General features: G+C 49.1%; 9 protein-coding genes across 9 annotated transcripts; 4 read left to right on the top strand and 5 right to left on the bottom strand.

The window, feature by feature from the left end:
- The first annotated feature begins 1,657 nt into the window (after positions 1–1,657).
- On the top strand, positions 1,658–3,288 carry BABINDRAFT_162321 (uncharacterized protein). The gene has a single exon (XM_019129285.1). The coding sequence runs from the start codon at positions 1,748–1,750 to the stop codon at positions 2,897–2,899; it is 1,152 nt and encodes a 383-aa protein (XP_018984622.1). The 5' UTR covers positions 1,658–1,747; the 3' UTR covers positions 2,900–3,288.
- On the bottom strand, positions 3,132–5,841 carry BABINDRAFT_151014 (uncharacterized protein). Its single transcript, XM_019127230.1, has one exon. The coding sequence runs from the start codon at positions 5,550–5,552 to the stop codon at positions 3,363–3,365; it is 2,190 nt and encodes a 729-aa protein (XP_018984621.1). The 5' UTR covers positions 5,553–5,841; the 3' UTR covers positions 3,132–3,362.
- Positions 5,842–9,228: 3,387 nt separating this feature from the next.
- Positions 9,229–9,801, bottom strand: BABINDRAFT_38066 (uncharacterized protein; the record flags this gene model as incomplete). The annotated part of the gene is made up of 2 exons (XM_019131850.1): positions 9,229–9,486; positions 9,550–9,801. The coding sequence occupies 2 exons, from the start codon at positions 9,799–9,801 to the stop codon at positions 9,229–9,231; spliced, it is 510 nt and encodes a 169-aa protein (XP_018984620.1).
- Positions 9,802–11,225: 1,424 nt separating this feature from the next.
- RPS21 (40S ribosomal protein uS5) lies at positions 11,226–12,053 on the top strand (the record flags this gene model as incomplete). Its single annotated transcript, XM_019127148.1, has 1 exon — positions 11,226–12,053. The coding sequence occupies exon 1, from the start codon at positions 11,283–11,285 to the stop codon at positions 12,051–12,053; it is 771 nt and encodes a 256-aa protein (XP_018984619.1). The 5' UTR covers positions 11,226–11,282.
- A 555-nt stretch (positions 12,054–12,608) lies between these two features.
- On the bottom strand, positions 12,609–14,228 carry BABINDRAFT_37791 (acyl--CoA ligase; the record flags this gene model as incomplete). Its single annotated transcript, XM_019131835.1, has 2 exons — positions 12,609–14,051; positions 14,097–14,228. The coding sequence occupies 2 exons, from the start codon at positions 14,226–14,228 to the stop codon at positions 12,609–12,611; spliced, it is 1,575 nt and encodes a 524-aa protein (XP_018984618.1).
- A 979-nt stretch (positions 14,229–15,207) lies between these two features.
- BABINDRAFT_162316 (uncharacterized protein) lies at positions 15,208–15,991 on the bottom strand. The gene has a single exon (XM_019129284.1). The coding sequence runs from the start codon at positions 15,953–15,955 to the stop codon at positions 15,644–15,646; it is 312 nt and encodes a 103-aa protein (XP_018984617.1). The 5' UTR covers positions 15,956–15,991; the 3' UTR covers positions 15,208–15,643.
- A 696-nt stretch (positions 15,992–16,687) lies between these two features.
- On the top strand, positions 16,688–19,393 carry BABINDRAFT_167808 (Arf family guanine nucleotide exchange factor; the record flags this gene model as incomplete). The annotated part of the gene is made up of 1 exon (XM_019130540.1): positions 16,688–19,393. The coding sequence occupies one exon, from the start codon at positions 16,688–16,690 to the stop codon at positions 19,391–19,393; it is 2,706 nt and encodes a 901-aa protein (XP_018984616.1).
- Positions 19,394–19,924: 531 nt separating this feature from the next.
- BABINDRAFT_162315 (uncharacterized protein) lies at positions 19,925–21,286 on the bottom strand. Its single transcript, XM_019129283.1, has one exon. It carries the CDS (start codon positions 21,252–21,254, stop codon positions 19,998–20,000), a length of 1,257 nt encoding a protein of 418 aa, XP_018984615.1. The 5' UTR covers positions 21,255–21,286; the 3' UTR covers positions 19,925–19,997.
- Positions 21,287–22,156: 870 nt separating this feature from the next.
- On the top strand, positions 22,157–22,492 carry BABINDRAFT_38218 (uncharacterized protein; the record flags this gene model as incomplete). Its single annotated transcript, XM_019131861.1, has 1 exon — positions 22,157–22,492. The coding sequence occupies one exon, from the start codon at positions 22,157–22,159 to the stop codon at positions 22,490–22,492; it is 336 nt and encodes a 111-aa protein (XP_018984614.1).
- Between the last annotated feature and the right edge of the window lie 602 nt (positions 22,493–23,094).

Genomic DNA, 23,094 nt, shown 5'->3' with positions numbered 1-23,094 from the left:
TGCCCTCATGACGGCAGTGTTGTCAGTGGCTATATCCGCCTGCGTAAACGCAAGCCTGAGATCTGCGTTTTGCGTGCATACACCTGTATGCATGGAAGCCTTGAAGAAGGTCAGCTGAAAATGGTAAAACATCGAAGTGATTGATTTATTTGTCTTTCACCCCGCCGAATTGCACCGTACCTTTGCCATATCAGCCTTTTCTAGGCTATACTTGACTTTCTAAAAAAAGGATTTCCCGTCATTTCATCCATCTAGCGGGTCACAACGAGGGGGGGTGAAATGGATATACCGGAGCTGTTCACGCCAGGGGGCCCTTGTCGTCTGCTCCACAGCCTGCACTTGCATCGCCTGGTGGCTGTATTTCTCTAGACTGTCATTGAAGCGCATGCCACTGCGTCCTCTGCCTCCTTCGAAATGGGGTAAACAATATGTAGGGAACTTGTGTACGTCAGTACGGCGTTCGGCAACGACTTGTATCGGTCAACTCACTGTATTACATCATCGATGACGAGGGGTCACCCTACTGAAGACGTCTAAGGAGCTTGGCCATGGAAACCCCCGATGCTGAAAAAGAAATAAATTTAGTCGTAAAAGAATCATTACCCTGGGATGCCGGTGTAGGCCGTCCTTCCCTCGCATATGTGTCCGAATCTGACGTCGTCATTGACTAGCACATGCTACTCTTGCCTGTCTAGAAATTCCGAAGAAAAGCCCTCAAATACGTGTACATCAGAAATTCCACTAAACCGGAGATTGGCTTATCTATCATCGTGTAACTGCCTAACGTTTGGTCTATTATTAAACCTACTGAGACTGAAGAATAACCGTTCCCCGCATGTCACTGATCATGAAAGCACATAACTCGTTTCTTTTTCTGAAGGTCACTACTTTCAGGTAAGGATTCCGGGCGACGTACGGGAAAAGCACACGCGCACGGGAGAAGCTATAGGAGTATGGCTAGAATGAGACAAATGTCACCTTGATGTATTGTATCCAGAGGACATATGTTTAACAGCACACCTGTCTCAGAAAAAAATCCTGCACCGATGTCAAACTTCATATGTATGGAAAGAGTGAATGTCTAGGGTGTATGCATGGTGGCGATTTGAGCGCTTTAGGCCAAGACCCCTCGCCAATTAAACAGAGAGCAATAGACTCTAGCCAGGATAGAGAGCGGTAGGTTCGTAAATAATGCGATTGACTTTGGTTAGAAGGCTTAACAGCTTGCGTACCTTCTTACATAAGCGCTCAGTTTACCTGGAGTATATAAAACCCCCTTTCTTTTGCACGCGGCATTTACAGCCTATCGAGACGGTGCACATGGGCTAGACAAGGAGTAGATGAGCATGTTCAGATACCGTTTAACACTTGGAATAGACTCCTGGTTGTTAGATCATTTGAATCGATACAATTGATTATTATATATAAATTAGTATAAAGCAAAGTAAAAGGATATACATATATATATATCAAAGTCGAGTTTACCTACTTTTAGAATACATATTAAATACACCATGAACTTGATTAACTAGATAAATTTTTCATCCACCAGCTAGCAAGAAGGGCCCCTCTGAAGTCACGTGACAAAGATAGCGCAGAACGCACCATTCTACAATAAATGGCTGTAATGACCACATCTAAGTAGCAGAAACGCTTCCCAAATTCCAGTACTCAAACTACTAAACTGAAGGTTTATCTGACTCCTTTTCCTTATGCATACTGATAGCTACCATCATATCATCTCTTGATGTCGGGAACGCCACACACCCAAAGCAATGAACCCATAACTGAAACCACAGCTCAATCTAAACTCAGACAGACAGCCACCCAGAACAGTTCCGTTAAAGTAAGAACTAGCTACGGAATTGATACGCTTGAGTTCCACATTCTAGACGACTATGAATCCACGTCAAGTGAAGACGAACATTGCGACTTTAGACCAATCCGGTTTATATACAAACGTAACGATAAGCGAGCCACAGACTCACCTACACGGGAAAATGCCACCCAAAAGGCTCAGCATGCTTCAAAAGATACTCCGAAATCTACCACCGTGTCCAAGAAGAGCAAATTAACAACTCTCAAATTTAAAGCCCCTCCTTCTCCCCTTAGGAGTGGGGATATACAGGAAACTCTACGACCAGATCTTTCGGATATATCTGAACAATCAAAGCCACTAAACAGGCCAAAATTCACACCTAAACCTCAGCCTGGTGCCAGCCACACCGATTTACCTCCGCTTCAGGAATTTGGCGAGCCAATCAATGGATACAAGCTAGTGCGAGACAACGGGTCGAATACGCAAGGCATACCTATGCACCGAAGAGGCCTCTACATCAATGAAACTTTCGACTACGACAGTTTCTATGCTGACACATATCGGTCTGGGTTTGCTTCTGAAGGACTGGAACAGCCTAAAAATGTACAGCCAACCAGTGATCACAGAGCCCCATCGCTCCAGTCAGTTGAGAAATACTTGCAGAGGTGGGACGCATGGGCGTCTGCGTCCAAAAAGGCAGGCCAACCCGATTTTTCCAAGATGCCGTTACCGCTTGAGTCTGGTAAGACTGCTTCATACTACGTCACAGCCTACGGGACGGATAGCCTTCATGGTAGAGCTATCACTACAGAATCGGTGGGGGACTTTTTTAACGCCTACGTGGCAAATGAAGAGCTGTTGAAACTACTAAAGCGGGAAAGAATAAAGTGGCATCCAGACAAATGGACGGGACATCTTTTAGAAGAGAGGATATCAGGGCAAACAAAGTCTCGAAAAAATGAACCTACTGACGATTCTCAGCTGGAAGTGCCCAACCTCAAAAGAGCTTACCTATCCATTATTGAGCATGTTTGTCAGATAATTGTGGGTTTACTTGACGAACTTTCGAGTAAAGTATAACTTTCCTTTACTGATGGCTGCTCGCCGTAATGAGCTGAGAATATACCGCATAGTTTAAGAGGAAGGTTCCAGCCCAGGCTTTTTTTCCGGAGCCCCAGGCTAAGCATCTCGAGGAATATATTCAATTCTACCATTATACGCCCAGAATATTGATTCCTGAGAACACAAGCAAAAACTAGCGCTGTCAACTGCACCTTCTGTTTGGAGAATATACGTCACCAAGTCCACCCGATAAATATATATTAAAATACTCGTATATTAGCCATCGGCAAGATATAAAAAATAAAAAGCGAGTGTTCGAAGGCTAACGAATCTAAGCACACAGGTAAACATGAAACCGAAACCTGACAATAAAATGTCCCCACAAAAAGATTAGAATGGAAAAAAAAAGAGTCTAGCTATCGATGTACTAATATCATGGCAGAGGGATTATGGGCCAGAACAACCCGTTTCGGTTTCTTTCCTACGCCCCAGACGAAGAAAGTGCCAACAAAGACGAAGCAACCATACCCTCCTCTCCCAGCTGATCTATATTCATCATCTCCATACTCATAACGTCACTCGGACTTGGCTCCTTTCGTCTCTGATACCCCGGGGTCATACTCATTTCTGGAATTGTCCCCAGGAGTCCGCCTGAGGCCGATTTCGTACCGGATCCAGAAACGGAGCTGAAGGAAGAGCCACGTGACAAGAGCTGGAGTGATTTGGATGCGTCTATGATGTTCTGATCAATTTCTTCCTCATCGTCGTCCGAGAAGAAGTCCGAGCTTGTGAACCCTTGGTCGTCGTCCGAGGGAGTAGCACCTTCGCAGGGTGGAAACGGAAATGTAGTTTCAGTGATGGAGCGAGTCTTCAGGCGAAAGGACCTTTGACGCTCGCCACTGCGATGGATCTCTGGCCGAGCGGAGGTGTCCGCATCAAGGATTGGGAACCTGAATGCCAGGAGAGACTTGGCGGGTGTAAAGTTCCGTTCTGACAGTGCTAACGAAGTCTGAGAGCTTAATGACGCAGAGTCAATCGGCGACAATGAGTCTGTATCGCCGTTTGCACTAATACTGCTACCACTATTAACCAGACCCAACCTTTTGGCGTCACCAGTACCTCCAAAGACCAACTTCCCAAACCCTTCATCCTCGGGCTTTAAGCACTCACGCGGAAACTGGTCCCCAAAAATAGGCACGAGACAGTACCGTATGTGGTAGCATATCCGCAATGCCAACTCTCTGGCTAGCTCGAACGGAAGCCAGGTTCCCTGGATTTTTAAAAACCCGCCCCGGATCCGCTTGATCTGAGAGGCAACCTCCATGCTCGGAGCAGACTCAATCAATCGGGCAATGTCAGCCTTGTTATTTGCAGGCGTGGGGGTCCCGGGTGCGACGGGAACGGCCCCGTTTTGAAAGAGTGAGGGCTGTTGTTTGTATTTAGCTAGCAACTCTGTTTCGGAGAATTCGTTCAACTCCCGTACCGCCTTCCAGATTCCAGTGAGATGCACCAACCCCGTTTCGTGGTCCCACATCACCCAATGGCTGTTGATCTGGTACTCAAACACCGTGATAATCTTCCGAGGAGGCTTAACAGGTGGAGCGGCAGGTTCCTCCGTCCGCTGCACCTCGGGTTCCACTTCAGCAGCCCGGTGCTCCACGATGGAAGTGAGCACCGGAGCTGAATACGCCTTTTGCACGATAGTGTTTGAAACAGCTCCATTACACACTGGAAGCCACGGTCGCTGGTACGGTGGAACCTCTATAGGAGATGGAGTCGGATGGCCTGGGAAGTTGATAGGGACACTGCTGTCAACCACAGCCCCAACCGATCCAGAACTGGTTTTCTTCTTAACTGTCTTGGTCTTTCTTGCCGATTTGGTCAATTTCAGAATCTTGGGCAACAGGGCGGCAGCATTCGGAGAAGTCGACGGAAGCGGAGGCGAGGAGGAATACCTTCTGCTTTTCTTGTGCTTCATAGCCCACCTCTCCTGCTTGCCATCGCGCTCGTAACTTGCTACACTGTGACGTAAAATATCTACCGGAGCAGAGCTTGGTGTGTGGTGTAACGGAGACACCCCGTCCTTCAGCATGGGCGAATCATTCCAACACGAGGCAGACGAGTGCATGGATCTTGGGGTTTGGTAGAACGGTGAACCCGGAAGAAGAGCCGGGGTGGATGAGAAGGTTAAAGAATCAATCGATGGTAAACGTGTATGGGTAGAGGGAGGCAGATTTCTCTTTCCATACCCCGATAGATCCACAGACTTGGATTTATGCTGTGGGATATTGGGGGAGGCAAGGTTTAAGGGGGGTAGGTAGTGCTGGGCGGGGGACTTGGATAGTGGCGGAAGCATCCGCTGATGCTCGTATGACGGGACAGGGTTCATAGCCAAGTTCAAGTTCCGATGTCCATATTCTGGTGGGTTTCCGCCCGAGTGGACGGGAAAGGGCTGGGTTACGCCATGCAATGAAGGTTGGTAGTGCAGAGTTGAAACGAGGTGAGCCGGGTGTACGTGAGAAGGCCGCAGATGTACGGACGGTAAGGATGTGGAGGATATCGGCTGGGGAGGGCTCTTTGGAGACTGGTGCCTATGGGTTCCGTTCTGGGGCCACTGCCTGGGTTTGCTCGGATCGCGGTCAGAAAACAGGTCTGGATGATAAAATTCCATGACACGCAGGTTCGGGTTACAGGCAGAGCTGGAAGGGAAATAAAAGGTGTTACCTCTCGAGTTTTGTTTGAAGGGGGGGTCTAGGAGGAGATCTGGATAAATGACCTAGACACTGGATACTTTTCCACGCCCCGCAGTTTGTATTCAGAAAGAGCAACTTTACGAGGGGGCTCGGGAGATGGGGCAAGGGGGGGTTCACGTGGCAGGTGTGGCGCTGGTTCAAGGGCTCTCCGGTGGAGGATCGATGCGAGGACGGGTATTACAAAACAATTGGGGTAGCAGCGATCAGATTTGGTATCAGTATAATATCTGAAATTATTAGGTCTAGAGGGTACGATTCGCGGGGCTACGGGCCTTGGTTGGCTGCGCAAAGTGGATTTCGAATTATATTTATAGCAGCTACCGAAATAAGTGACCCCGGAGGATTTGTTGGGAGGCATGTCGCAAGGTTTAGCGAGAAACTGACGCGTGATAGAGAGCAAGATTCGAAGTGCATATGCGCCATGCTTGAGATCGAAGCTACGGCCTACAGTTCTGGGTGAATACCTCCCGGACAGGTTGAGTGACAGCTGCCTTTTTACCCAGATAGCAATAAAAAAAAAGAAAGGACTGGTTGTAATATATTTAGTTCGGAGCAAGTCTCGAAAGTGCGAGATGAGCTTATCTGTGGACTCAGGCCAGGGGGGTTGGCTGTGGGGGAAAATAAGAAAAAAGGAAAGTCACGACGGAAATACGAGAGGGCTAGAAAAAGAAACGCCTTAAGGTCAAAGAGTTTTTGTACGTACACTCCATGCATTGATGTAGTCTCAATTGTCTGCTGGGTTTAGCCATTACGGATACTGGCACAAAAAAAAAAAACAGTCTTGCAACCATCCACTGACGTCTGTTGCAATAAGTACAACCACTGCTGAAGTTGTAAATGGAGACCGCAGAGTTTGCGTGAGCAGGTTCCTACAGGGGATCGGCCGGGGCCTCGACAGGATGCATGTGACGTACGTCCAATGTCTCTATCGTTCCGCTGGATGCGTGACCCCGTCTTAAGGCCACACACAGGTTAGCGATCCATTTATTAATCAAATCGTGTATTTGTTCCTCCCTTCGCTACAAGACTCACGTCGTCAAGGAGGCGGTCCCCCACAACTATGCTAGTGAATCTAACTCCAAGTGCCCTGATATGCACGCCGTGGAGGGGGCCTAAAAGCCCGCAGCTGGTGCAATTTTAGACAGAGCCGCCTCACTTAGGGTTCACAGACACTTCCTTCTCCAAAGCCCCGGGGTAAACGAGTTGCGCTTGCCGGCACCAACCAGGTTTGTTTCATGCTATGCCAGTTACCGGAAACGCCTTTACTACAAGTTTTATAGACTTTGCATTGCCTTTATAGGGGAAATTTAAGTGAAATTGCCAGAAGGTCTAAAGGGGCTGAAGATGCAACAGGGCCTTGTAGAGCATACAACATAATTAGTCAGCTTTAGTCTAGTCTCTCAAGAATAAAGCATTGTTAGGTGCTAATGAGATCTACGCAGTAAACACATCATTGGAGGTTAAAGCACCGATTTAGACGTCAGAAGGAGCCGCAAACTGCCAGGGTTGGAGGTGTAGAATATACGAGATTTACAAGTACCAAAGTTTCCATGTTGGCCATATAGCTGGAAATTAGCTGGGCCAGGTGTATCCGCTTTAAGGATCATTAGTTTGGAAACTGACTTAATCCAGCGCACCCGCCTTACAGGCTAGTAACCTGAAATGACACACGGAGAATCCAGATACACGCTTTTCGGAAAATAGGTTGACTGCCTTTGAAAAGATAGGGAACTCTGACTAGGCTCACGTCTGAAAACGCAACATCATGCCACATTTAACTTAGGAACATCGTCAGCTGCCATTCCACTTCCTTTGTATAAGGAGACACAGCTATCACAATAAGCAAGTGCCCTAATCGCAGTCCTTCAAAAATTAGCAGTAACTTATGTCATACTCGCTACTTTGGGATTGAATTATGGTTTCTTTTTGGTGTTTATTTCAGGGCTCTCGCTTCTACGAGAATTGCGAATTAGTGCTACACCCGGGGCGTAGCATCATGCATAAACTGTGTTCCAAGTCGACTGAAGGCGCATTCCGGTTTTTAACAACTAAATTCCCGGAAAATGTTCAAGTCATCCGGGGAATAACCGAATGATGCGATTACTTTTACGGGGGGGCGGCGGGACGCCGAGCCTCTCTTTGCAGACCAAATCAATACAGCTCCACCTCGAACCATTTCTGGCATGCTTCTTTAATTTCCACACAATGCGGTTTCTTGCTTTTATTTCCTAACCCCGCCACCTTTACCTTCTCTCCAAGACAAAACCACCTGGCTGTAATTATAAACCTATAGCTCCATAGACGAGGAAGAGGGCCCCCTGGTCCGATGACGAAACCAAGCAGCGCACAGCACGTATTTACTTTCACTAATCGTTAGTGTTCTATCCACCGTGTGGTTTAACGGTATGAAGCTGTAAATTCTGATGCCTCTGAGGTGATATCATAAAATGAGGTGAGGAGCGAAGCAAGCCAAGAGTTCTTGGGGTTTCTATTACCCAACCAAGCTTAGTACACAGTTAGCGTGATAGCATATGCGTTTCTGTCTCTGGCCGGAGTAATGGCCCCATGGTTCTCTGGGTGATTTGCTCCCCCTTGTCTTATACCCTTGGGTAAACTGAGACATTCTAGAGTTGGGGCACTGTTTTAGCTGTACTAGCCGAGGGCCTAAGCTAGAATTAGCTAATTCTCAGAGAAACCACACTATTATGGCATCTCACGCCTAGCCCGAGGTATCCTAAATTGTGATCGACCGAGGGGGCTTAATGGGTACCGCATAGATGTTAAGGTGAAAGCTTCCTGAGTCTGAAAGCGAGAGAGTCATGACCTTAAATTACATTGTTTTTGAATTTACAACGCAGACTAAAGGAAGGTGGGACCGGATAAGTGTTACAGGGATGTGATGAGGGACATGTGTTCACAGATATGTTTATACTGAGACGTACTTTTATCAGATTCCCTTCCAGTTACGACGCTGCTCTTTCCAGGCTGTGGTGTGAAGAAAAATTGATGGCCCGGCTTAACTCACACCTTTCACATGTGAATCCATAATGGAAGGGTTTTTACTTGGTCCATGCTTGGCTTTGGAAAGGTGCCCATTAAATTAATGTATGCCCAGGCTATGTGTTTCCGACTATCTGGTATAGCTTATCCTGGGGCTCTTTGCTACATATTTTTGAACAGTGAAAGTACATTTTTAAACAAGAGTAGCGGTAAAGAAAGCGACATGACCAACTATGAAGCTGTTATCCCAGAGACTTGAGATCCCAGTGGATGATCCCATACGGTTTGAAGTTGTGCAGGTATTCATTTCAACCAGTCTAGATCTCTATAACAGCTCAAAACCTTCAACCTAAGCGCAAACCGTTAAACCATCCCACTTTCCAAATCCATCATAATTACAATACAACTCAAGGACTGCAAGGTATACGAATCAGACCACCCATTCACGTGATATCAACTCCATTTAAGTACATACGTATCAAACATACAAGCAGCTATCATAGAGGAGACCCAAGAGGGACATAAATAGGGAAAATCAAGATATATAACGGAAGGCAAACGAAACAGTGAGAAAAAAGAAAGTCAACCGATTCTCTACAATCTCTTCTTGTCATACTTTGGGTAGAACGTGTTGAACAACAACACGTCGAGCGCGAGGAGCCCGCCGACAATTCCGTGGTGGTACGCGAGGACGATCTTGTGGTCGGACAAGATGCGACCACGTTCGTGATAGATAGCGCAAGAGGCAGCGGCCCCCAACACGGCCACCACGAGCTGGGTGATGACAACCGGGTTCTGCAACTCGGTCTGCACGCGGTTCAAATATTTCTTGTTTTCTGGGGAGTTTGCAGTCTCCTTGAGGTTGTCTGCGATTTCGTGCTCTTTGTCAGACACGGTCTGCCAGAAGGAGGCGACGTAGTTCTTGACGGACTGGAAGACGCTGGCAGTGTCGCGCTCGATGTGCTTAACTTCCTTACGGACCTTGGCATCAATGTTCTTGGCCTCCTTAACAGCTCTGTCTTTCAATTCCTTGGCTTCTTTCTTGATGTCTTCTTCGGTGACGGAAGGAATGGCCTTGGAAGGGGTGTTCTCAACCTCGACAGGGGCTGGGATAGGTTCCTTGATCCCGACAGGACCGGAGGATGCGGCGGCTTCAGCGTATGACATGATGTGCGTGTAAGGAAAAGAGTAAAAAATGGGTTAAGTCTTGAGACTAGGGAAGAAGATAAACAGAGGAGGAGTATGGTAATTATGTGACCGCCAACTCATTTTGCTGGCGTCGAGGAAAAGGGGTAAGTTGCTCAGTGCTATGTCCTGCACGTTTCATGCTGGAGCAAGCATACGATAGGCTCTGTGCAGAACACATGCCCTTCCTGCGTGGAAGCACAAACGTTCCGTGCGTGATAGTATCACGCGACCGGTGGGGCCATGTTGTAGGGCTATGACGGGTTCGGGTGGACAAAAGATTAGTGGCGATAATTGGTCATTGGGCACCCTTGGTATATTTTTTAGCCTTGTATTCCAAGGTTTGTGATAGGATCCCCCCCGATGACAGTGATGGTCTCCTGCAGCGTGGCTGAAGGCTTGATTGCCTGAGGCTCGAATCGTCGAGCAACGGAGCAGGAGTGGCGATTAGTGTTTAGATATTACGTTTGTGCGGTGTAAAACCCGAAAGGGGAAATGACTCGGAAGAGATACGTTGCATGGAAGATTCAAGATAATACCAGGACGGGAGTGGATGTTACTGTTGGTACGTCATTGACGCGGAAGGGTCTGAGGGTTAGATGCAGTGCAGTTTATATAGCACTTTTTTCGCGGCTCAGTAAGACCTGGAGATAGCTGTCGCGCATTATTTCAGAGGACGGGCTCTCTATATCGAAGGGAGTTTTTGGGGAACAGATGTTGCGATAAAGCGCTTAATTAGCGGATCAGCCAAGTTATAATTTTGCCCCGCAGGTATAACTGTCACCGTTTGTTATAACTGCAGTCTCCTCAGACTTGAACGTTGGCATCTAGGCTAGAGAGACTGACACCGGCGATAATTGCACTGTGCTTTTGTCACGTGTAGGGATACCTCCCACCCTTTTATCCTATACACATCATTGTGGCAGAAACCAAGATAAAGAAACCCACTGCAAGCTATGCTAGTAGAATCTGCATGTTTAAGCATCTACTAACCCATTGGCCTTGTAATATATACCGATGGCTACTAGACCATATCTACCGATATTTTCTCGGCCAAGCACCACTTTAGCAAGCCCTTGTGGAGTATCCAGATCGTTAGTCCAGAGCTTGGTCTCAATGTGCGATAATAGTCGTCTATACACCAATTCACGTGTCAAAGAGCACTAAGCATTTGTTCTAAAAGCAGTCACGTAAGCCATGATTTTCGTTTTACTTTAAACGCTCGGCCCTTTAGGGCTTTTCACGTTTGCACGTGACATTTCCACAAGCTTTTCTTTTCAGCGATTGCCCTTCCCATTCCCAACCATTTTCACCAGGAATTTCCTCTGAAAAATTTATCATGGGGGCTGCATCCGCTTGTTTCCCCTGCCTTTCTCTTCTCAGTATATCAAAACAGTCGATTGAAAACCACCACCCCCGGCTTTCCACGTTACATTCCGACTCTTATATATCAATAATTAATTATGTCTGCTCCAGCTGAAGCTCCAAAGAGACAATTCGGTGGTGACCGTCCACAGAGAGGTGGCAAGCCACAAAGAAAGGGTAGAAACCACGGTGACGACAAGGGTGGTTGGACCCCAGTTACCAAGTTGGGTAGATTGGTCAAGGCCGGTAAGATCACCACCATGGAACAGATCTACCTCCACTCTTTGCCAGTCAAGGAGTACCAGATCGTTGACCACATCTTGCCAGACTTGAAGGATGAGGTTATGAGAATCAAGCCAGTCCAGAAGCAGACCTCTGCCGGTCAAAGAACCAGATTCAAGGCCGTCGTTGTCATTGGTGACTCCAACGGTCACGTTGGTTTGGGGATCAAGACCGCCAAGGAAGTTGCCGCTGCCATCCGTGCTGCCATCATCATCGCCAAGTTGTCTGTCATTCCAGTCAGAAGAGGTTACTGGGGTACCAACTTGGGTGCTCCACACTCCTTGGCCAACAAGACCACCGGTAAGTGTGGTTCCGTCTTGGTCCGTTTGATCCCAGCCCCAAGAGGTTCCGGTATTGTTGCCTCCCCAGCCGTCAAGAAGTTGTTGCAGTTGGGTGGTGTTGAGGATGTCTACACCTCTTCTAACGGTTCTACCAGAACTTTGGAAAACACCTTGAAGGCCGCTTTCATTGCCATTGGTAACACTTACGGTTTCTTGACTCCAAACTTGTGGGCCGAAACTGAATTGCAGGTTTCCCCATTGGACACTTACGCTGACGAAGCCCTTATCTCTAAGAAGAGATTCTAAGCAGATCGCTTTTCTTGATTTTGGGTCATGGGTTAGTCCACTTTACTGTGCCGTGCTAGCCGTTGCTCATGTATATGTTTGTATAATCAGAAATTTAATTTGTTTAAAAATTGTAGATAGCTGAAGCAAGCATTTGGGACGGAAATCAGCCATCACTAGGATGGAGACAAGCTTCAGATGAAGGAGAATTGATAGCACGCTCTTTACGTTGTAGAACCCTTGTATTGCACTCCTCACGTCTTGCATAAATTCCTTGTCATGTTGCACTTTATCTTTTTTTTATCAAATTTTCTTCCGCCCACAAAGACTTCGTTATCTGGTTTTTCTTTACTCGCTCCAATTTACTCTACCCCAGATGGACTAGGTCTGTCAACGCCAGCTAAAGAAGCTTACGTTTGAAGAATTCAAAAACTGAAAAGATGGCAACATTGGATTACTAGAGACGGTAAAAACGCCAGATATAGAATAAATGGCTAGAAAAGGTTACCTTGGGTAAAATACCAGCACTATATAAATAAATAGTCATAAAACTAAGGGCAAAATACGGCCTCGCCGCTACAACTTCGGCTTCGCCACAAACGCCTGCGCAATAATCCTCCGCTGAATCTTCCCCGTCGCCGTCTTTGGCAACGCCTCCACAAAGTAAATCCTTTCTGGTACCTTAAACGCGGCCACCTTCTTTCTCAAGTACGCCTGGAACTCCTTCTCGCTCAAAGACGCACCCTTCTTTAGCACCACCGCCGCCTGGACAACCTGCCCGTACTTTGCATCTTCCACACCGAAGCTCACAGCCTCGCCCACAGCCGGATGGGCCAACATGAGCCCATCGAGCTCAATCGGTGAGATCTTTTCTCCACCGCGGTTGATTAACTCTTTAATTCTCCCGGTAATCGTCAAGTAGCCCTCAGAATCAAACTTCCCCTGGTCGCCGGTGCGGAAGTAGCCTTGCTGGCTGAAGGCCTCGGCATTTGCCGCGGGGTTGTTCAAGTAGCCGCGGGTGACGTTTTCGCCGCGGATGGCAATTTCGCCCACCTCGCCTCGCCCCAAGACCTGGTCGCCCTCCGCTGAGAGAATCACCACCTCGATCGCGCCCTGGGCGAGGCCGACCGTCCCGGCCTTGTGCGGCCCCTGCGCAGCCAACGGGTTCAGACACATCTGGTGGGCTGCCTCGGTCATCGCGTATGCCTCTAAAACCGGCACGCCAAACTTTTCCTCCAACCGGGCCAATGTCACCGGGGCCAAAGCTGCGGAGCACGAACGGATGAAGCGGATCTTGGTCTTTGCCGGTGGCGGGGTGTTGAGCAAGATCGTATGGATGGTTGGGACCGCAGAATACCAGGTGGCGTCGCCAGCGGCAAAATCGCCCCAGAACGCCTTTGCAGAGAACTTTGGCGGGATAATTGCCGCGCCGTTGGTGTAGAGCGTGGAAAGAAGCGCGCCAATTAGCCCGTGGACGTGGAACAACGGCATCACGACGTAGGAGCGATCACGCGGGGTGAGGCTGTAGGTCTGGGCAATGTTGTCCATGGACTGGAGGAGGTTGCGGTGGGTCAAAGGAACGGCCTTCGGACGACCGGTAGTTCCGGAGGTGTGGAGGATGAGGGCGATGTCGTCAGGACGAGAGGTGCCGGCGAGTTGAGCTACGCTAGCGGCAGGGCGAGTCGCCACGGACAGGGGAGCCGCCCCGCCACTGCGAGCAACTTCTCCGGCCTTCCCAAAAACGACATACTCCACCCTGTCCCCTCTATACGCAACCTCCACCACGTACGCGCCGTGGTCTTTCGCCGCCTGGACGATCGGCCCATTCGCCGCAAACGTCCCCTGCGGCACGAGAATCACCCTGGTGTTCAAGTCCTGGAGGTAGAAGTCGAACTCGGCCTTAGTATAGGCAGGGTTCAACGGCGAGGCAATCATGCCGTTCGCAACGACGGCGAGGAACGCAGCTGTGAACTCAAGACCGTTTGGGAGCGCCATGGCAACGGACGACTGACCGGCTATCTTTGCCGCAGCGCTCGCCAGAAGCGCGCTCGTGACAGCGGCGACGGGGCCAGCTGCGAACATTGTCTGCAAGTGCGCGACCATCGCCGCGAGCTGTGCATAGCTGACGGTGGGCCCGCCTGGGAGAATTACTGCGGGCGCAGCGTTTAACTTAAAAGCGGTATTGAAGGTGTGCATTGTGAGTGGATTATGGCGGAAATGGAGGAGGGTGAATAGGGAAAGACGGAGCGTTATATAGGGGAGGGAGAGGTAGGGGATAAGTTCTCGGGCGAGCTAACTCCAGACGATAGTCGGGCCGATCCGGATCGAAAAGCGGAAGCACGTGATGCCGCATGCACATAGTTTCGTGGAGGCTGAAAGAATCAGTTTGTGGGTCGTGTTAGTATTTATCAAACCTTGACATTGCTGGGTTTGTAGATTGTTAAACCTAGAATTTATCAACGTGTGGGTTGTACGATGCCGCCAGCGAAGAGTTTCCAATCGTCAATCGCAAATGACCAGTTTTTACCAGGCCATTTCGAGTCGGAGGTGTCCGGCAGGTGACGCCATCCCGCGTGGGGACAGCCGGAAAAATGAACACGAGGTTTGTGAGTGAACTTTTAGGTTTACTTCTAGTCGGTATTGTGGCTTTATTATTTGGTCTGACTTACCCAGAGGTCTTAGATGTGGTTGCAACCAGCACGGTACATAGATTGTAAGTTGTATAAGTGTTTGGCACGTGATCAGATAGGTACCGGGGCTGAGATAACGTATCTTAAGCACAGAAGTCACACCAGATCGTATTAGAATACGGTGAAAGGTGGTGGTTACATGGCGGTATGTCTCGGTGGAGGAAACGGTAGATAGGGAAACTTGAGCTTTCGGTAAGATTCCATTCGTTGTGGAGTACTTGGAACTGATTATTTACACCATGGCCAGTATAAGGGATATAGTCATAATATGGGATACAGTCATAATATAGGATACAATCATAATATAGGATACAGTCATAATATGGGATCTTTGATATAACCCAAAACCGAGGGCATTAAAACTGTCATAAAGTCTTATACTGTCAACCGGCATACTGAGGAGCTCAACATTCTATATCTGTTCAAGTTCCGTTTCTCCAGTTTCTGTTCAATTTCTATGTCTGTTCAAGCACCATTACCGCGTAGTTTAATTAACACAAACCTCGAAAAGTCTTCGAACCTTATCTTGTCTAAGTTGAGTTATACGCCTCGTCTGTTCTTAGTACCAACAGACATACAATACTGTTGAAGGTAAGACTCTTCCTCGAGTTCTTCCATGCGTTCATAGGCATCACTCGGAACTTTAACAACACCCAGCTTAACTTCCCATTACATTTCTATCCCTCAGATTTTGTTATGACACCAGATCACCCTTCCTGAATTCCACGAGAAAGCAGCGCGGTCAAAAAAAAACAGACCTTGGCCTATCTTAGAACCTGCAAACGTCTTTCCATTTCTCTACGCAACGGGTTGACATTTGTATAACTGCCATTTACGCGCCTGTCACTGCACTTGTCCTAGCCACTTTCCTGGCCTCCCGTTGTACTTGAATCCAGCTTTTGTAGACGGCCATAATACAAATCAGGCCAGGCTTAACAGCCAGGATAAATGTACCCCCATGCACGATCTATTGTATATCCCTGTCCGTTTAGGTGCCAATTGTTGTTTGATTTGCTCGTTGTCCGTTAGAGCCGCTGTGTCACTTACATGTTTAACCAAGACCCTGTGAAAACCATTCACACTACCCAATATATAAGCGCTGTTCAGGTAGTAGTTCTCTGGACTTGTCAGAACGGACGTACTTCGGGGCCATTCTGAAAAACGCACTGACGCCCAATTAGGATCCAAATTGGGGCGCACGTGCATGTGAACCCAGTCTGCCCTTGCATGCATGTCCGCCAAAACAAGCTCACCTCCGCGGCTCGCGAGAACAGGCGTAGCCAGATAGTCCAAAGATTTGATGGTTTAAGGGCCACGAATAGACCATCAACTTCCCTCTAGTTTGAACATAAGTCTGCTCCGTAGTTTCTGGAAAAAATACCGTGTTATAAGTGACGTCGATTGCTTTTAATTGCGTCCGCACCATACTCGCATGCTGCGAATTCTGCACTCCGTCTCTGCAGCTAGTTTAGGCCGCTCCCCCTGCTTCTACGGAGAAACGTAATCATCAGCATGAGGCAGCTCATAAAACCCAGGGCGTGCAGCCTCCTTATTGGCGAGCGTGCAAAAAAATAATAACCACATGGCATTTTAACCCCAGAAACACTCAGAGTTCAGACAAATTCAGACCCCAGACACATTCAGAATCTAGACACTGAGTAGCCATTTTCTCCTCCTAGATACCGCGTAGTACCACTCACCGGGAACCTCAGTTCGACTCAGCTCCTTTAGGTTCGCTGTGTGCAGGTCTGCCTCGCAAAGGATGCAAGGCGGGTGCCCGTGAAAAACTCTAGAAAAACAGCTGGTGGCATTTAGGACGGCTAATCAGTTCCCTCACTCTTGTGGAGGTAGTCTTCTTTTGTTTTCCCAGTTACATTGGTATTTGCTTCCACTGCTTTTCTAGAGATTTGGTTCTAACCAGTCATTGCTTCATATCCCTTCCCCCTACCCACACATCCTATTCGCATGACGCCCTCGAATATTCACATTGTGCGCGAAGACTCGCTGCTCAGCGTGCACGACGACAACGAAAACTACTTCGACTCACGCAACTACGAGATCTCGCCGACAACATCCGCGGTGCCGCGTGTGGCCGCGCCGGCCACGCTCAACTCCACCATCTTCTCCTCCACCATGCTCAGCAAGGACGTGTTAGACGAGCCGGCGGACCTGTCCGACTACTCGTTCGCGCGGCACGTAGTGAACGCGAGTTTCAACAGCGACTTGCAGCTGGCGCCTTCGGACGACGCGACGATCCACGAGGAGCTCGTGCCCGAGGTGCCGCCCAAGGCACGCAACGGGTCGGTCGTGTCGCTCGCTCCGGCGAAGATTACCGTCGCCTCTACTTCTGCCGCCGCCTCACCCAAGACACGCGCACGCGTCTTCCCCGATACTGTCGCGAGCCTGCCACTGAGCGCACACCTGGAGCTCGACGGCTACGACCACGCGATCCTCAAGGATACAGCGCTCCGCCTCCACCGCCAGGAGTTCCAATCCATCCGGGTTGAGGAATACACCCAGTATCTCGCGTCGCCGTTACCGGAAAATGAGATCATCCGCGACTACTACATGGACTTTTTTCTCTGGAACAAGAGCTTACTCAACAGTTTGCGCACGCTCTGCTCAAAGCTCTACTTCAAGGGGGAGTCGCAGGAGATTGACCGGATTTTGCGGAGCTTCGCAAAGTCGTGGTTGAAGCAGTTTCCCGAAAACATCTTGGGGAGCGGGATCGAGGAGATCCACGTCGCGAGTTACAGCTTGATTCTCCTAAACACCGGCTTGCACAACAACAACTCCACGCGGCGCATGTCAAAGGACGAGTACACCCGCAACACGATTCTGACGTTGATGGCTCTCGCGGCGGAAAGCGGGCGCGCGCGCAAGTTCGACATTGCGCGCAAATTGACGTTGGAGCGCGAGCTTCTCTCTTACTACGAGCAGCTTGCGCACGAGGCGTTACCGCTCCATACGACCGCGAGTACGCGGCGAGGCATGCGCAACTCGATCATCTCGACAATCACCAAGCACGACGAGCCGCGCACGGGCGGATTCAGTAGCCGGCGGCTGTCGGTAACGCGGCGCGGCGGACTGGCGGCAGCGTCGCTTTTCTCAACGGACGAAACGTTCTCACACTTTGACGAATCGATCATCGAGGAGGCGGACGAGAACATTGACGACTTTGACGAGAATGGTGACGAGCGCCTCGTGGGGTTCGCGCGCGCGTTGAAGAGCGAGCCGCACCTGCACGCGCCTGCCTCCTCGGGGGCGTCTGGGGCAGGCCGCGGGTCGGACGTACCGCCCGGTGTGCGCGCGCGTGCGAGCAGTAGTACCATTGGCCGCAAGCCGTCGGGTGCGATGGGTGGCCTCGCGAACGCCGACAACTTTGACGCGAGCTTCCAGATCCTTCAAGACGAGTTCGACACGCACCTTGACTTGCAAGGCGCGCCGTACATGAAGGAGGGTTTGTTGCGGTACCGTGCGAGCGACGTGGGCGGTGCTGGTGCGCACCGGTCATTCTTTGGCGTGCTCCGTTCGTCGCTGGCGCGCGACAGATGGGAGGAGAACCTCGTGATTGTTTCGATGGGTGTGTTACGGATCTATTCGTTTAACAAGAGTCTCGTGAAGAAGCGCGACGCACAGGCCAAGCCGCGCACACCCGCACATTCGCGCACGGGCGTCTCGTCGCGCCGCTCGTTCATGCTGACGCGCAGCGTTGACACGAACCAGAGCTATGCGACTGCGACGGGAGCGCCGAGCGCGGAGGTGGTCGGGGACGGGAACTGGATGAAAAATGCCGTCAAGATTGGCGACTACAACTTGTGCTCGGGCTACGCGGCAATTGTGCGTAACATCCCCGTCAAGCGCAACGAATGCTACTGGGCGATCCAGATTCCGCGGCCCGGTGCTACGCCTGCGAGTTCCAAGGAGGCCGTGGGTACTTCCGCGGTCGCGTTGATGGGCGATCATGTAACAACGATCACGTTCTGCGCGGGAACAAAGGAAGTGGCACAGGAGTACGTTGACACATGTAACTTCTGGGCTGCCCGCATCACGGCGATTCCGATCGAGCAGCCAATCACGTCGCTCGAGTACGGGTGGGGGGCGCGTGTCACTTCCTCGCTGAAGATTGCGCGCTGGGCGTACGCGCCCGGCGGTGTGTACTTGTCGCGCGACCAGATTTTTCCACAATTAGCCGCGATGATCGACTTTTTCCATCACTTGGAGGCGCGCGTACACGCGCACGTCGCGTGCAAGTCCACCGTTATGGCCAGTGATGTCAAGAAGCGTGTGGGCAGCAAGACTCACCGCCTTATTCTTGACAACTGGCAGAATCAGATGACGATGTTGCAGTACGACCACTTGCGATACAAGACATATCTTCAGATTTTGATTGTGGGGGCCAAGTCACGCTTGCTGCTTATGGAAGCGACGCCCGACCTCCTGGAGCATGAGCCATCCGCGACGGACATTGATGCGATTGACGATGATTATGTGCCGCCGTTTGACGTCGCGCGGCTTCGCGAGCAGATCGCGGAGACCGAGGCGTACTTGGGTGCGCGCGCGGACATGAAGAAGTCCAAGGGGTCGCTTGAGTTGTGGAAGGTGTTGGATAAGGACATTACACCGCTTTCGGGGATGGTAGATGTCAAAGAAGAGCAACGAGTGAATTGAGCGAAACAGGAACGACCCTGTATTTCAGCTCCAGGTTTTTGGCAGCTCTGCGTGTTTTGTTTCATTTCATTTCTATTTAATTTTTTTTTCTCGAAAACACGAAGCTGCAAATGGTGTATTATTTCTCTTTTGTGTTTCAAATGATGATGAGCTTGTATTATTTTTTATATCTAATATGTAATAAGTTTACAAGACAATGCGCTGCAAAGATCTGGGGTTTAAATCAGTATCAAAAGCTGGTTTTCGAAAGATTACTAGAAGTCTGTGTTTATTGAAAGGGATTCTTGGTGTACATACCTCTACACGGTGTTTTCCCATACTGATTCAGGTATATCCTTCTATTTCGTAGAGGGATCGAAATAGCATTGTAGAGAAGCTAGACTTTCTACACAAGCTCCCCCCCCCCCTCGACTCAGCCTACTACTTGAGATTTAGGTACTTGAAAAATTGATACTGAAATTAAATAAATAACACCTACAGGCTGTATACTATACATCCATTTTCGATATATTCCATGTATTCAAATTTATACACCACATAAATTTACAAAATTTATTCATTCTCGATACAACACTAAGCCTAAGCTCGTAATACTCCGCCTTCGCTAAAATCCCATTCTCTTCACCACATAACTTTGCGCTACCACCCCGAAGCTCAAGTTCAACCCGTCGTAGATCCACTCCTTGACCCATTCCGCCGGGTCTACATCCTGTAAGCTCGCAGCCGCCTCACCATCCTTCTCTTCACCCTCAGTAGAGCCTACGGCCGACCCGTCGAGCCACTCAGCCCACTTAAGTGGGAACGGCTGAGAACGGGTGATGATGGTAATATCGTGGCTGATGTCCTTCAAGATGATGGTGAACGCAAAGGAATTGGCGGAGAAGGAGTCGATAGTGATTAAGGATTCCTCGTCTGTGCTGGACGACGGGATGGAAATAGGCTGGATCGTGATGAACATATCTGACCGCTTGGTAGGATTGGCGTCCTCCTTGGTCTCCTTGTAGTGCTTGATAGCGTCTTCCAAGTTGGCAAAGGCCAACTTTTCCCCGTCGGAAATCTTTCCGGTGAAGATGTTCAAATTTCTCACCTGCTCTTCATCAGAGCTTTCGTCGGCTTTAGGTTGCGAGTTGGACACATGGACACTCACGCCGCCCTCTACCTGGCTCATGACACGTCTGAAGTTGCGCGCCACCAAGGAGTCGATATAGTGATAGTTTTTCACATCGTGCACTAAGCTGATTTTCAATACCTCGACAGGGTCGACGCCGCCGTTCACCAACGTGTTCATCACCACGTCAGTGAACCTGTTGCCGAAGAGACTGATGTTCTTTGATAACGAATCCATCGCCTTTTGTGCTTCGTCCACGTTAACCGAAGCCTTTGTGGTCTGTGCCACGTCGTGTAGCGCTTGGGTCAACTGTTCCTCACGGGCGTTAAGATCCAATTGCTTGAGCGCCTCTTCTGCCTTTGCCGAAGCGCTGCCCCAGAAGGAGCTGACCTTGGTGGAGGCCCCCGAAGACCACCAGTTGGAGATTGACGCAATCGGATCGGGAAGATCGATTACATCATCATCATCCTGGTTTGTCTCATCAGGACCGACCTCTGTCGGTTGCTTATGCTCAGGCTCGGTTTCCTTGACTTCAACCGCTTCTTTGGCGATCGGCACCGGAGTAGCCGTGGTTGACCTCTGAGCCTTTTTCTTGGTATCCTCGGCGGCCAATTCATCCAAGAACCCCAAGAGGTCTTCATCCTTGGCCCCAGTCTTGGGGGTATCTGGAGTGGCGCCTGGGGCGGCCTTCTCTGGCAACGAGTTCAAAAAGTCGAGCACGTCGTCGGCCTCAGATGATTTCTTAGCGGACATTGAATATGAAATACTGAATGAATTGATCTCAAACTGGAGGTCCTATTGGGGTTCGTATATTGGGAATGATTCCTGTTCGCAATACAGGTTGTGACTGAAAGGATATCAGTGCGTGATTTGCTTTTGAGTCCTTGTTATCACGTGGTCTTTTTAGCAGGGATATGCGCAATATCAGCCGCACAGGGAACTAGATAGGAAATTTTCGTTTGGCAAAGTAATCGCCCTAGAGCCACCAGCCGATAAAAAAAAAAAAAAAAAAAGGTATTATATGTGGTTGACCTGTGTCTCTAGCGGTATATTTATCTAAACACCAGGTTCAGTGCACTGCATTGTATACTGGAGGTGGAACAAGCTCTGCTTAGAGGATAACTTGGTTGTACCTACTCCTATTGGCCGTTTATACATACATTATAAACAGTCAGAAGTTATCCCGACGTTATTCAACAAATGCTCCTTTTTACCAATTAATAACAGGAAATTTTTAGGTACTACATCCTTTTAACCAAATATAAATGCACCTGCAGCATCTTTATTATACTAATGGGCACTGGGATAGAGGAGTTCAGGCATTCCCCTTTTGTTACTACGAGTGGGGCTTCTGGAGACATCTAGCTTCGTGAATAGTACAGTCTACCAGACTCTGTCCTTATCGATTATCCAACGTATGCCAATTTCAAAAAGCATTTATGGCTGGAAAGAAACCATCATAGCTGTTTCCTACGTAATATTGTAGGATCCTAAAGTGCTCGATCACGTGACCCAAATGAGCACTTTTTCTTTTCTTTTTCTAACCTTCATGTAGAAAAATACTTAATCACGCGTCAATCTCACCGTTCTCCTTTACTATTCCTGCTGGTCATTTAACAGATAGTCAATATCTATACTCAGACAAACAATATCCCATGCATCCGCAATTAGAAGCCGAACGATTCGTCCCGTGCCAGGAGTTGATTGACGCCTTGGAGCACTGCCACAAGCAGGATTACATCTCCAGAGCGCTTTGGGGGCTCTGTAACGATCCTAAGGAGGCCTTATCGCGTTGTCTTCACGAGACCCGTCTCAGCCAGGTTAGAGAAAAGATTATCGTGGGTAAGGAGAAACAGAAGGGCTTGCAGGCTAAGTGGCGTGAGGCCCGTGAGGGTGCCTATGGGAAGGATGAAAAGTTGAAGAAGGTTATCGATGCCGAGTACGCTTTGAAATACGGCCAGAAACCTGAAACCACAGCTGAATCCGGCTAAGGATTGAACCCATGGCACTGCCTCTGCATGGCAGTTTTCTCCGCTTTTAGATACCCAGGTAAAGTAAGGCTGCATCTCTGTACATACCCACCTTAAATGAACACATAATATAACGAATGATGAGCTGTATAAATGATAAAGTCTGTCGGTGTAAACTAACGGACAGGATCTGACACCTATGGGTCCTTCAAAGAAGCCTGTATCTTAGAGATTCGGCCATCTTTCAGGATTACAGCAGCTTCGAGTCTGTGTGGTTGGGAATCTAATCTCAGCACCATCTTACTAGCGTATTTATGCAATGGCTTAGGATTTAGAGCTACTTGACTCCAGCCAAATCCATACTCGTATTTCCTCATGACATAACCCCCCGGCCTTTCCGTGTGCCTATATCATGTCCTACATGAGGGTCTCGGGTCAAGTTAAAATCAGACATTATTCCTGGGGAAAGATTTCAGTTGGATGTAGAGATATCTAACCTATCGTATTAGTACTTGTACCGCCTAGTACAGGTGGTATCCCACGGCTAGAAGTAAAGTATACCAGGAATAGACCAAAAAATAGGGCTGATGGAAGTTAAATAAACCACGTTTTAAGCTTACAGA

This window comes from Babjeviella inositovora, assembly GCF_001661335.1.
Source record: "Babjeviella inositovora NRRL Y-12698 unplaced genomic scaffold BABINscaffold_8, whole genome shotgun sequence".
Classification (NCBI taxonomy): Eukaryota; Fungi; Ascomycota; class Pichiomycetes; order Serinales; genus Babjeviella; species Babjeviella inositovora.
This window is presented reverse-complemented; position numbering and strand designations above follow the sequence as displayed.